Below are 13,049 nucleotides of genomic sequence, written 5' to 3' on the forward strand. Positions count from 1 at the left end.
GTGCTAAAAACGTCAGATATTCTGCACAGCTCACAGATGAATGCAGGATGGAAAGAAGGAACAGAGGGGAAAAGGAGGAGAAGAAAACAAGCAGTAGGACAAGGTGTTGTCAGGACTTGTTCACAGGGGTGGGGTGGGTTAATGTGAGGTGTAGCTTGTTTTGGCTGAGACAAGTAAACATGACAAACATCCCTGTTTGACAGGAAATGTAATTACGCGTAATGTAGTTGCAGCAAGATGGTTGAACACTCCAAACATTACCACTTGGTATGATTCTACCAGAAGGATGTTAAGAAGGCATTAACACTCCTTCTGGTGCTGCTGAGGAGACAGTACAGTGCATACTAGCTTCAGCCAAGCTTGCTAGGGAATTGGTGACAAACTGTAGCTGCAAAGCCTGTAAAAGGAAGAAGGGTGAAGGAGGAGGAGGAAGCGTAGACTCTGTTCTGAACACTTGACAGCCAAATGATACGTCTGTTACCTCGTTAAGACATAGGAGTCAGCTCGGATGCGGCGGGGGGGTGCTGGCTTAGAAAAACAGTAATGACACGTGTATGTACTGCAAAAGTACGTTTCCACCAAGCTCTTCAGTTTGCCGTGGTGAAATTTACCAGAGGCAATCCAGAAAATTGGCATAGCTTTGTTTTTGTTTTGCCTTCTTCCCATTCTGGAAGTGATCATTCTCTGTCCACCAAACAACACACTGCACACTGTTTAGCGCCGCCCGTTTGGTACCCAACCACTATGATTGTTCCCCAATCAAAGGGTGCCAAAAGTGTGGTACGGTACAAAACATTTATGTTGATGGGTACAGCGGTGCCTTGAGATACAACTTTAATTTTGTTTCGTGACCACACTCGTATCATAACATACAGCAATGACATAATTAATTAGAATTTAAAGATATTTAATGGTTTTTGCCACAGGTTTTGCTTCAATTAAATGGACATTGTGCTACTCCTTCTGGTGTGTGCACCATGACCACCTTGGGTTGATATAATACAGACATATGGATATACAGTACCATAATTTCTCGTGTATAATGTGCAGCCATGTATAATACGCATCCCCGAAGTTGACCTCAAAATTCTGAAATACCCTTCAAACTATGTATAATGCATTTTTACAATGCATGATTTTGCTTTTACCCATATGATCAAAATGAAGTATTTTTTGTATTTTTGTAATTTTTTCAAAGAATTATTCTGAAGTTAAGCACTTTATTTGAACACATAATACTTTCTTTTGATTTACTTGCTCTTGTTTTAAAATTCACAGCCCTACTTTTATTTAGTAAATGAGAAAACACACAGTTGTGCTCATATGCTGGATTACCCAGGCAGAATTTGTAAGATGTGTACAGTTCTTTAAAGAAAACATGAAGGACCAGGCGAAACACATTTTTGATTTTATTTTAATAGGATTCGAATTAAACTGTCAAGCATTTCAGAAAAGCATTATCATTAAACAAAACATAACCATAAAGAAATTAATGATGGTTGTTGTTCAGTTATCGGTCTTATTTAAAAAAACTATATTTCACAAATTCTGCCTGGGTATCTAAACGTATATGCCCAATTGTACATATATGCAGTCATATGTAACCCTGTTATATTGGAATGAAAGTGCAGACTACACCTTTTTCATAACCTCTAGGTGGTATACTAGAATTAAAGTGTAAAACTTTTTCATAAGCTCTAGGGGGCGGCATACATTTATAAAATGGTCAAGTCTTTTTTCATTTTATCTTATACCTATGTATAATGCGCACTATTGACGTTTGACAATTTTGGGGGGGGGGGAAATGCGCATTATACATGAGAAATGACGGTATATGTAGCCAGTCAAAACTGCAGTAATATTAGTTGTACTTCGCAGAGGATAAAGAATATATGCCTATGTGTACTGATATATTATTTGTACCTGTGTTGCTCCACCTTTTGTGTTATCCATTGCTTAAATGGTTATAACACTGTGACCCTGATGCTATTCGTTAGCCCATCTATTGTGTTTACCATTATGCGTTAGCAAGAGGCTAGCTGACTGTAAGGCAGAATTATGTGTTGTTTTTTTAAATACACAATGTTTTCAGTTTAGATAGTGAACGTCAACTGGGAGTGGCAATAAATAGCTTGTGGCCTGTTTTTTGAAGACTTGTTTTTTGCCAAACTGGTGCTTGTTGTAAAGTAAGTTGAGTTCACTGCTCCCATGCAGCGCTCATATCTTTCAATTTTGCATCCAAGACAAAGCAAAAAATCATCTGAACAATGGCTTGCATCTTGAAAAACTCATAAGTCGGGACACCTGTATCTCAAAGCATCACTGTATTCGGATCTTGAAAATTTTGTCGAATGAGTGAAATTTTGGTAGCCCGATGGCAGGGCACAAAAAAGTGATAGGATAGGTTTGTAATAGTAATGGATGAAAAATAATAAATATTCCATCTGTCATATCTCGAGAAGTTTGTGTTTTATAAATTTAAGCTACCAATGTATTTTAATAATTTTGTGGAATATTGTCAAAGTCACCACAACATGCTTAGTATCGCAACAGGAGGGTGCCAAAAAGTGCTACAGTACAAAACAGGTTAGATTTTAGGTCTATACTATGAATGGACATAAAAATCTATTATTTGTATCTTGAGAGTGTGGTCGATTTTGTTGAATTCTGTCGAACGAGTTACCACTACACTTGGTACCTTAAACACGGCATGGTGTTTTCCGTAAAACATTTCGGTTTGTATTTGGAATGGACACAAACATATATTGTATATTCAGAATTGTGTGTTATAAACGGAATTGTATTGAAATTAGTCGATTTTGTCTCTCGTGGCCCAATGGTTAAGCTCATCGCCTGCCACCGTGGGGGACCTAGGTTCAAGACCCCGACTGGACCATCCACCAACATCCCCCAGACTCACGGCTGTGGTGTCCTTGAGCTAGACACTGATACCCCGAAATGCTCCCCGGGCGCTTCAGCTGCCCCCTGCTCCAGTGTGTTCCACTAACATGTGTATGTGTTCACTGTGATGGGTAAAATGCAGAGAACAAATTTCGTGTGCATGCATGCATGTTCATGACAATAAAAGGTGATTCTTCTTCTTCTTCTGATTCTTAAGCTTTCTTGTTGGACTAGTTACCACTGTGATATATAACCCAGTGGGAGGGTGACCAAAGAGTGGTATGGTTCAAAAGTCAAAACATTTAGGTTTGTCTTAGACATGAAAATACAAAATTCTTAGCTGTATTTTAAGAGCTTTGTAGATTATGTGAACAGAGGGTTCCAAACAGTGGTACAGTCCATAACAGTTATTTATTCGCAATGGAGATAAAAATTGATTGTATTTTGGTATCCCAAACAGGAGGGTACCAAAACTTTGGTGTAATATGTGGAAATGGTCAAACTGATTAGCTGTATTATAAGAATTAGGTTGAGATTGGTACCCCAATGGGAGGGTCCCAAAAAACTGGTACAGTACGGAATAGTTTTAGGTTTGCACTAAAAACAGATATACATTAAAACTCATCTTATTCTGAATGTTGTGGTATTAATTTTTTTTTATTTTTTTTGGACTTATACATACATACATACTGTCGTGCAGTACCTCTGAGCTCCATAAGGGGTCAGTTGGACTCAATTTTTGGCATTTACACCTGCCAAGCCTGTTCTGCTTGCAAGTCCATAAAACGTGGTTAAGTCAACAAATCCAGTGCCTACCTTACCCCGGGGTTCATAATTCAAATTAATTCACTTGTTGTCGTCCACTTATTGTATATTTGCGTTGCCACTGGGTTTGACGTGTTTTGGTTATCTTATTTAGCTACGCTACAGAGACAAAACATTAGAAACAGCTGCATCGTGTATGTGTGTGGTGGGGCGGGTTGTTTGGGTTAGTGGAAGTGTGTGTGTGTGTGTATTAGTGTTTTAAAGTGTGCATGTGTGTGGCAGGAGTGTGTGTGTGCATGGAAATACGTGTGTGCATGTGTGTGTCTGTGTGTGTTAAATGTGTGTTTAGTGTGTTGAAGTGTGTTTGGTCTTACCTTTCACATCTTCATCCTCTACTGTGGTGTTGCTGCTGTCCGAAGATTCCTAGAGATGGACACACACACACATTTTATGATGAAATTATTCACATGCAGTACATGGATATACACAAGCGCACGCACACACACACACACACACACAAGTAGTGTAATGGAAACACAGGCAGACCAGCAGGGTGTGCTTCATCCTACAATGCCGCGCACTTTCCACTTTAATTTACACACGTAGAGCTTTGTCACTTTTCAAGTTGTCAACAGAGAAGTCAGCGTCGGAATTATATGACAACTCAGTGAGTAGTGTGTGTGTGTATGTGTGCGTTTGTGCATGTTCGTGTGTGCACACTGCAAACTAACACAGCTGGACAAATTGAAAGGCAGCAGTCACGCACACCCACCCATGTCTACTTCATCACACTCACTCAAAAACACACACACACACACACAAATACACAATCGAGTAAAGCACAGTTCACAGATGAATGCAGGATGGAAAGAAGGAACAGAGGGGAAAAGGAGGAGAAGAAAACAAGCAGTAGGACAAGGTGTTGTCAGGACTTGTTTGTAGGGCTGGTGTGGGTTAATGTGAGGTGTACCTTAGTCCCGTCCACCGGGTTATGGATGACGGTGGTCTGTGGCTCCTGGAGGGGGGAGAGAGGGAAGGAGGGAAGTGAAGGAGGGGGTTAAAAGATGGAAGACGTGAGAAGAGAGAAAGAAGTGTGGAGTTAAAAAAAAACAAGGAAACCAGGAAGTAGAAGAGAAAAAATGGTGTTAGCGGAGCAGAAGAGGAATCTGTCAGTGATCGGCGGAAAAGTGTACACATGCACGCACGCACACAAACACACTGGCGCACACTTTGTCAACAAGACAGAAACAAAAATTCACATTGTGACGATAACCGTTGCCCTGCTCTTAGTTTTGCACGCCTTCGCTTTAAATTGCTAAATAAATTGAAGGAAAATACATGAAGAAACGGAATACTCCAAAAGAAAAATTACAACCTTTTTCTTGAAAAATACTATTTTTTCTTCTCACTTAGACAGATAAACCAAGTGGGCATATGACTTAAAGAACCCCTTGATGGCCAATAGTTCATTCTCTTCTTTATGTAATTATTATTAATTATTTCATGAATAAATAATACAAAAAAATCTTTACAGAATGTTTTATTCAGAATGTTTTCCTTTTAATATTTATAACAAATCAATTAACCAATGATTCAGTGATAAATGAATACAAAACTAAAACAAGAATAAATACCTTTTAACTGACTAAACCAATTATGGGGGGAAAATGATAACTTAATGCAAAAAATATTTAAGGACTCTTCAGCAGGGATATCGATGGGCCTCCCACAACACTGAAGGTGTTCCAAAAGTATTCAAACTAAAGCGCGAGCTCTGCTAAACTGTGTGTGTAAATGTACTCTGAACCCCAACCAGAACACATTACATATATGTATAGGTATGTACACGCTCATATGACAAGAGGCGTAATATAATCATCCGAGCAGATTGCTATGTTTAGTCTGCAGGAATCTGTGATGGGTCACATGACTGCTGACATCATAAGCAAGAAAGCTAACTCTCAGCTGTCACTGATTTATGACCATGCCTGGCTCTTGACCTGCATATACGAACATAGAAATACACATATACACTACATATGGAACTTGAGCATGCTGCTCGATTGCAGCCAGGAATCCCCTTTTCCACAACATAGATAGCAAGTGTCTTGGAATTCACCCAAAATGGCAGCTTTTTTGTGCATCCTGTTACGATAGACATGTCAATCTGATTTCGTGTCGATTGGTCAAACTCATGTCGGGGGTTAATTTTGTTCAACTTTCCAGTAGCTCTCGCACTCGTTTTTCACGGCGAATCCTCGAAATTATCATTTGACACAATGCTAGACCCACTTTAGACACCTTACAGTCTTAGGTATCTGGCCCGCCACATCATTTTAAGTACTCCGTGAAAGAAAATCATGTGCATCTACTTCCGTGATTCTCATGATGGATTCTCATTTTGTTGAATTCCCTAATCGCAGATCGCCAAAGTATGAGCCCTGGAATTCACGCAAAATGTCTGCTTCAAACCAAAATGGATGACTTCCTGTTTATTTTGAGGCATAGGTTCTTACGACCTTTTCATGTGTTCTGTTCTGTTATGATAAACATGCCCACCCAATTTCATGTTGATTGATGAAACACATGTTGAAAGCAATTATCATTATAATAACCAAAGTCAAATTCACGTTAATTTTCTTTTTATTATAGAAATGGATTTAATGGATTTATTTTAACCCATATCAATCACTTCAGTGTTAAGAGTTTTAGACAATGCAAAGCAAAGCAAATTTATTTATATAGCGCATTTCATACACAGGGTAACTCAATCTGCTTTACATGATTAGAAGCATTTAAAAAAAACAAAATGGAAAAACAGCTTATAAACATTTAAAACAAAGAGGAAAATAAATACATATAAATAAAATAAAAATAAAAGTACAATTAAAACAGTGTACGGTGCAATAAATATCATTTAAAAGTGGAAATGCTCTAAAAAGAATGAGAAAAAAAGAAGTGTTTTTAACCTGGAATTAAAAACATTCACACTTGGGGCTGACGTCACTTCTGTTGGCAACGTATTCCATTTGTGTGCCGCATAATAGCTAAATGCTGCTTCACCATGTTTGCTTTGGACTCTGTGCTCCACTATTTGACCTGAGTCTGTCAATCTTAAAGCCCTACTGGGTTAATATCTCATTAGCATATATTTCAAGTATTCAGGACCTAAACAATTTATAGACCAGTAGCAGAACTTTAAAATCAATTCTAAAGCTGACTGGAAGCCAGTGTAAAGACTTTAGAATTAGAGTTATATGCTCTGACCTCTTTGTTCTGGTCAGAACCCGGGATGCAGCATTCTGAATGAGCTGCAGCTGTTAAATGCTCTTTTTGGGGAGTCCAGTCAGAAGACCATTACAATAGTCAAGTCTACTTGAGACTTGACTATTGACAATGGAAGTGTGACATTTTGCTGTGTCATGTTGGGGACCCCTAGAATACAAATATTTTCACCAGGACGTCTTCTCTAATGAACCATACCCATCCACAGCTGCCATGTGCCTGTGCCTGTGTGTGTGTGTGGGTGTTAAACAACTACACTTGTTGGGTACGGACCAGACAAATAATATAATGCACAAACAGTGAGACAAAGGGCAGCAACACAACACGCACTATGTCAAGAGAGCGGGCGTGAGAGTCGGCGGGTGATTTTACACACACACGCACGTGCACACACAGAAACGCACAAAGGCGTCGGAGTTCCGAGAGGAGGTGCAGGTGGGGATGTTGGTTTGGACATTAAATACCAGAGCAGGTGAAGGGATGTTTCCTTTTGGGCTGGTGACTATGCTGTTTTTGCTGTTTGTCTGAGGCTGTGCAAGGAGAGCAGAGGGAGGAGATACAACACCAAGAGTTAACAAGGAGAGTGTGTGTATGTGTGGGTGTGCGTGTCCATGCGTGTGCGTGTGATTGCTACGTGCTCTGCTAACCTCGCTAGAACCACAATTTTGCATCTCATATAAAAGCAATCTTCACTGCCCTGCCCTGAATAGCAAATACACGTGAGTAATTGATGCACTCCCTTCAAATGTTGATAATCGCCTAGATTAGGTTTCAACTGGGAAAATACGTCAAACTATGATCCCAAAGAACTTTAATATAATTTAATATAGATGTGGCAAAGACTTTCCTAAACTTCAGCTAACAACCCAGGCTAAACTTGGCTCCTCCTTGAAATACAAAGATCTTCCTACATTCCAGATGTACACTATATTGCCAAAAGTATTTGCTCACCTGCCTTGACTCACATGATTTTAAGTGATATCCCATTCTAAATCCATATGGTTTAATATGATGTTGGTCTACCCTTTGTCTTTCTCCATGTGTTGCTCCACTGTTTGTGTTCAAATATCTGTTGCCATGTGACATAATCATGCTGTTGTTTTCTTCAGTTTTGCCCACTTAACACACGCACAATAAAGCATCTTAATAATATTCCTCCATCAAACGCTGCTTTGAAGCCGTCAAAGTGGCAGCCCAGTCACTTGATCACAATGACATCTGCATATGAACGCTTTAAAACCGCTGACGCCATCTTGTAAAAGAGGAGCTTTGTTGAAATAATTGATAGAAACTATGTGTGTATGTGTGTGTGAGGAGAGGTAACAAGGAGAGTTGAAGAAGAGTGTTTATATGAGGGGCCGCCTGGGAAATAATTCAGGATTATGTACGTACAACTGAAATGCTCTCACACAGATGACAAACATGTATTTCAGTATATTAAATGAGAGCATTTCAGTTGTGTGTGTAACTGCGTTTCAGTAGTGTGTGCGGAATTTTTTTTTTATGTGTGTGAGTGCGTTTCACTCGTGTGTGTGTGTGTGTGTGTGTATGTGTGAGCAAAAAAATAGCACGGAGTGAAAGAGTTTCAGTAGTGTGTGTGAGAGTGTTTCAGTGGTGTGTGTGTGTGAAAGCCTTTTACATAAGCGTGAGGGAGCGTTTCAGTAGTGGGCGAGAGAGTGTTTAAGTCGTGTGTGTGAGAGCATTTCAGTAGCGTGTATGAGTGTTTCTGTATATGTGATCTGAAAACAATCACCAGTATATGTGAGAATGCTGCAATAGTGTGTGTAAGAGCATTTTAATAGAATTTCAGTAGTGTGTGAGCAAAAAAATGTCAGTAGTGGGTGAGAGAGTTTCATTTGTGTTTCTGAGAGCATTTGAGCATTTACATTTTACATTTCAGTAATGTGTGTGAGAGCGTATCAAATAGTTTGTATAAGCATTTTAGTCTTGTACGTGAGCGAAAAAATGTCAGTAGTGTGTAATACAATTTCAGTAGTGTGTGAGAGTTTCATTCATGTTACTGAGAGCATTGTAATTGTGTGAGTGAGCATTTCAGAAGTGTGTGTGAGTGTATCAATAGTGCGTATGACCGTTTCAGTTGTGTATGTGAGCAAAAAAATTCAGTAGTGTGTGCGTGTGCCTCATTAGTGGATATGAGCAGAAGAAATCAGTAGTAGATGAGAGAGTGTCGGAGTGAGGCGTGACAGCATTTCAGTAGTGTATATGAGAGCAATTCAGTAGTGTGTGTGAGAGGTACTCCTGAACGATGTCCCTGATGGCCCCTTATATTGTATGTGAACTTCACATACGGACAACAACAGACACACAAAAGGTACAGACGCACAACACGCACAACAAACACATATGTAATGCTCGTCACGCTTAGGTGGTCATCAAGAAGTCAATATGAACAATTTAATGAATGTAGATGTTTTATTTCCAAGGTGGGAGAGGAAGGCAAAGCACCGGGAGATGAATGGGGGGGGAAAAAAGAAATGGAAAGAATCAAAGCTGCGTGTTGGGGAGAAAAGACAAGCAAGCTGGCATCAAATCACCTTCACAGAAGTCATGTACTCATAAAAAACCCAAAATTTTTAGGGGTCCGCAACAGAATAGAAAATTAGAAAAGTCATCCGCCGACAGATCCACCACTCGACAAGAAATTGGGTACAGATGTCTATGTGTAGTCTTCCTGTTCCTATCTTGTGGGGGAGGCCAGGGTGGCATATTTCATACGGTTTATCTTTTCGAATGACTTGTGAAGGAGACTTGATTTCTGTTACAAAAGCAAAGAAAACGGAGCAGAAACAGCATGCTCACCATATACTGCACAGTCGAGCTGGACTTGCGTTTCTGTCCTCGGGCCAAACAATGGATGGATGGATTTATTGACCGATGGATGGATGGATTGATGGATGATAGGGAGGGAAGGAAATATAAAGTAACCCATGAAACGGCAGAAGAACAAAGAGCACTTCTCAACCCAAGGAGAAGTAGCCTCAGAAGAAAAACATCTTGATGTGTCAATACAAAATGGTGGGGAAAGTCATGAAGAGGCGGAGTAAGAGAAAAGCAAATTTGGAATGTTCCATGAAACATTCATGGCAGAAGTTTGGAAGAATGACGAAAGAAAAGTAAAGCATAGAAAAGGAAGGCGGACGGGAGTATGAAAAGGAGCCTGTTGCTAGGCGACCATTGCATCTATTTTTGGCGTCTAGTTTCGAGGGTCCAGACTGGCAGCTATTCCTGGAAACCCGGTCGCATTCGACACACACGCATACACACGTTGTAGGTCTTGGTGGGGGAATTGGGGGGGTTCAAGAGCAGATGGGGGGAGCGGGAAGACGATGAAGAAGAAGCTGACAGAAGGTGACGTTTAATAATGGTGGTGATCAAAGATTATGGAGGTGCTGACACACACGGTACACATTTTCACACGCACGTGCATGTAAGTGGCCAAATGCAGTAATCCCCCACATACAGTAGTCATGCGTGACTATTCATAAATTCATCTATTTGTTTTTTTCCTGTGAAACGCATCATCAGCCATTTTTTTAAAACCTATGGCATGTTTGAATTTTTGAAAGTTAATTACAAATACATGAGTTTCTATTTTCTAATTTAATTTCTAAAATATTTTCTCCTTATTTTTTAAATTTTGTATCTGTAGTGTCTAATCAGATATAGCAAAGTGTAATACTTCTTTTTTTTAATGGGGCACCTTCGTAGGTGACATACTAAGGAAAATGTAGTTAAATGATTTTCATTAAAAAAAAGTAACCCCCTCCATATTTGCAGTTTACTATTTTAAAAAAATAAGCTTTTTAAGGAACCTATTCCCAGCTATTAACTGAAAAACTCACAATTTTCCAGTTTTAAGCTCCTTCCAGAAAAATTCATTCCAAATACATTTTAAAAATTTTATTACATCTTTACAATATATTTTTCACTTTATTTGTAAGTTTTTATTTTATTTTAAATTTCTAAAATCTGATAGTGTTGAATCGGATATAAAAATAACAGAAAAGCTAATTAACTAGTGGGTGACATTCCAAGGTAAATGTAATTTAGCTTCTTTTTATTCAAAAAAAGTAATCCCCCACATATTCACGGTTTACTTTTTATGAATTCACCTATTCACCCTTTTTCCCCCAACTATTATGGGAAGAAAATTCACCTGTAGTATTCGTGTTTTTATGCTCTTTCTGAAACACCCTAAAACGCCATAAAAGCCCTGTTTAATTAGGAAAGAAGTGCAGTAATAATGTCAAGGAAGTACATTGAAGTGATAGCTCAATTGAGATTTGTATGTCAGGGAGGCGCTATTAGCCTGGGTCGTTAGTGGAAATTACAGGGGTGCTTTTTTTTCTGAAATTAAATCATCTATTAGCCATTACTTTTTTAGGATAATGTAAAATGAATTTGAAATTATATTCCAGTGTTTTGGGAATGTAGTTTGTGGTATATTGTACATACGCTTTAAACTAATACAGGCAATTCGACACATTTTTAGAGGGGTTGTTATTTACTCGCGGTTTTCACTATTCATAGCAGGGCTTGGTCTCCATGCCCCGTGAATAGCGGGAGATTACTATGAAAGGACAAAACGATATAGGTGGAAGGAGGAGAAAGCAGTAAAAGGAGAGAAAGAAGCAGCAGCAAGGAGAGACCTCTTACCTTGACGTCGGCTTTCTTGTTGAGCAAAGACTTGGCTGCTGCAAAGACAAACAACACAGAGACGGTGAGTAAACAGGCGACCATTCTCTGAACGCATACTCCCAATACACAGCATGCAATAAATTTGGAGCACAGCACTGGAAACAATCTATATAGATACAGTATATCACCACCATCTTAATTTTTATTTTTTTATTTGCATTTTCAAGTCCAATCACACACAATCACGTCAGCAGCAGCCAGCTGTGTTACATAAAAGTCTGCGATTTATGATAGTCTATTTTTTTCACTCTCTTTGCCTCTTACATATATTATTTTACGACCGAGAACCTATTTAAATGGTACATTAAAAAAAATAAAAAGCAGAGGCTTTAACGCTGCATGAAGTTCCTATCTGTAAGTACAAAGGGGGGAAACAGGAGTTCAGAATACTCAGAGACAGTCTACCATCCCATTCAAATAAAATAAAAATATAACAATAGATTTTTAATTTTCCCACTGTCAATCAAATAAATTGAGTCAAATTAAGGAATATGCCACTCCACCTCTATGACAAAAATGTATTCTATTAATTAATACAAACCTGTTAATTATTAAATCTGACAGTCAATCTGATTTTGTACTATAGAAATGTACGCCTCCAATTTAGGGTGTAAAAGTATTCCCAGCGCTTCACGTTTTCATACGTGTGATTTCTTAGTTATTTTACATACAATGGTGCCTTAAGATACGAGTGACCTGAATTATGTTTTTCTAGATACGAGTCGCCGTTCGGCCGATTCTTTGCATTGACTCGCGAGCAAAAATCTGAGATATGAGTGCTGTATGGTGGCAGTGAACTCTACTCAACTCACTTCACAACAAGCAGCAGTTTGGCAAATATTGAAAATGTTATTAAAAAATAGGCTTCAAGCTGTTTAAAGCCCATCCCAGATTATGTTTACTGTCAAACTAAACATCAAACAAAGAGAATTGCACAGAGTGTATTTAAAAAAAAAAACACATAACCTTGCCTTGGGAAAGTCTATTTAGCTTAATGCTAATAAACAATGCAAGCATCTATGTGGCGGTGTTATAACGCTTCAGGTAATGGTTAGTTGAAACAAACGGTGCATCAACACATGCAGATAGACAATCTCACAATACTCGCAGGTATTTATTCTTTATCCTCTGCAAAGAACGACTAATATGACTGCTGGAGTTAAGACATCTCATCTGTCTTAAAGTATATGTATGTATTATACTGCCCCCAGGTGGCCAAGGTGCGTACACCAGAAGAAGCAGCACAAAACCCATGGAAGTGAAGCAAAAGATGGCAAAAACTGTGTCATTTTTTAAATTCTATTTAATTATGTCATTAAGTTTTTATATTTTAAGTTATTAAAAAAATAATAACACAATTTTTTGGGGGGGAGGCTCGA

The 13,049-nt window shown here is 38.8% G+C and overlaps 1 protein-coding gene across 29 annotated transcripts in view; it reads right to left on the minus strand.

The window, feature by feature from the left end:
* camk2b1 (calcium/calmodulin-dependent protein kinase (CaM kinase) II beta 1) overlaps positions 1-13,049 on the minus strand; it is a 65,183-nt gene that overhangs the window by 13,088 nt on the left and 39,046 nt on the right. For 3 of the 29 annotated variants that reach the window (XM_061769107.1, XM_061769106.1, XM_061769114.1), the window contains 5 exons: positions 11,629-11,663; positions 9,772-9,804; positions 7,416-7,481; positions 4,637-4,681; positions 4,041-4,089 (listed from right to left, as the gene is read on the minus strand). In XM_061769107.1, the coding sequence (XP_061625091.1) occupies positions 4,041-4,089; positions 4,637-4,681; positions 7,416-7,481; positions 9,772-9,804; positions 11,629-11,663 (228 nt within the window). Of the gene's footprint in view, positions 1-1,435; positions 1,463-4,029; positions 4,090-4,636; positions 4,682-7,415; positions 7,482-9,771; positions 9,805-11,628; positions 11,667-13,049 lie in introns of all 29 variants that reach the window. The other 26 variants (XM_061769110.1, XM_061769121.1, XM_061769109.1 and 23 more) reach the window with 12 other exon arrangements.

This window comes from Phyllopteryx taeniolatus, chromosome 3, assembly GCF_024500385.1.
Source record: "Phyllopteryx taeniolatus isolate TA_2022b chromosome 3, UOR_Ptae_1.2, whole genome shotgun sequence".
Classification (NCBI taxonomy): Eukaryota; Metazoa; Chordata; class Actinopteri; order Syngnathiformes; family Syngnathidae; genus Phyllopteryx; species Phyllopteryx taeniolatus.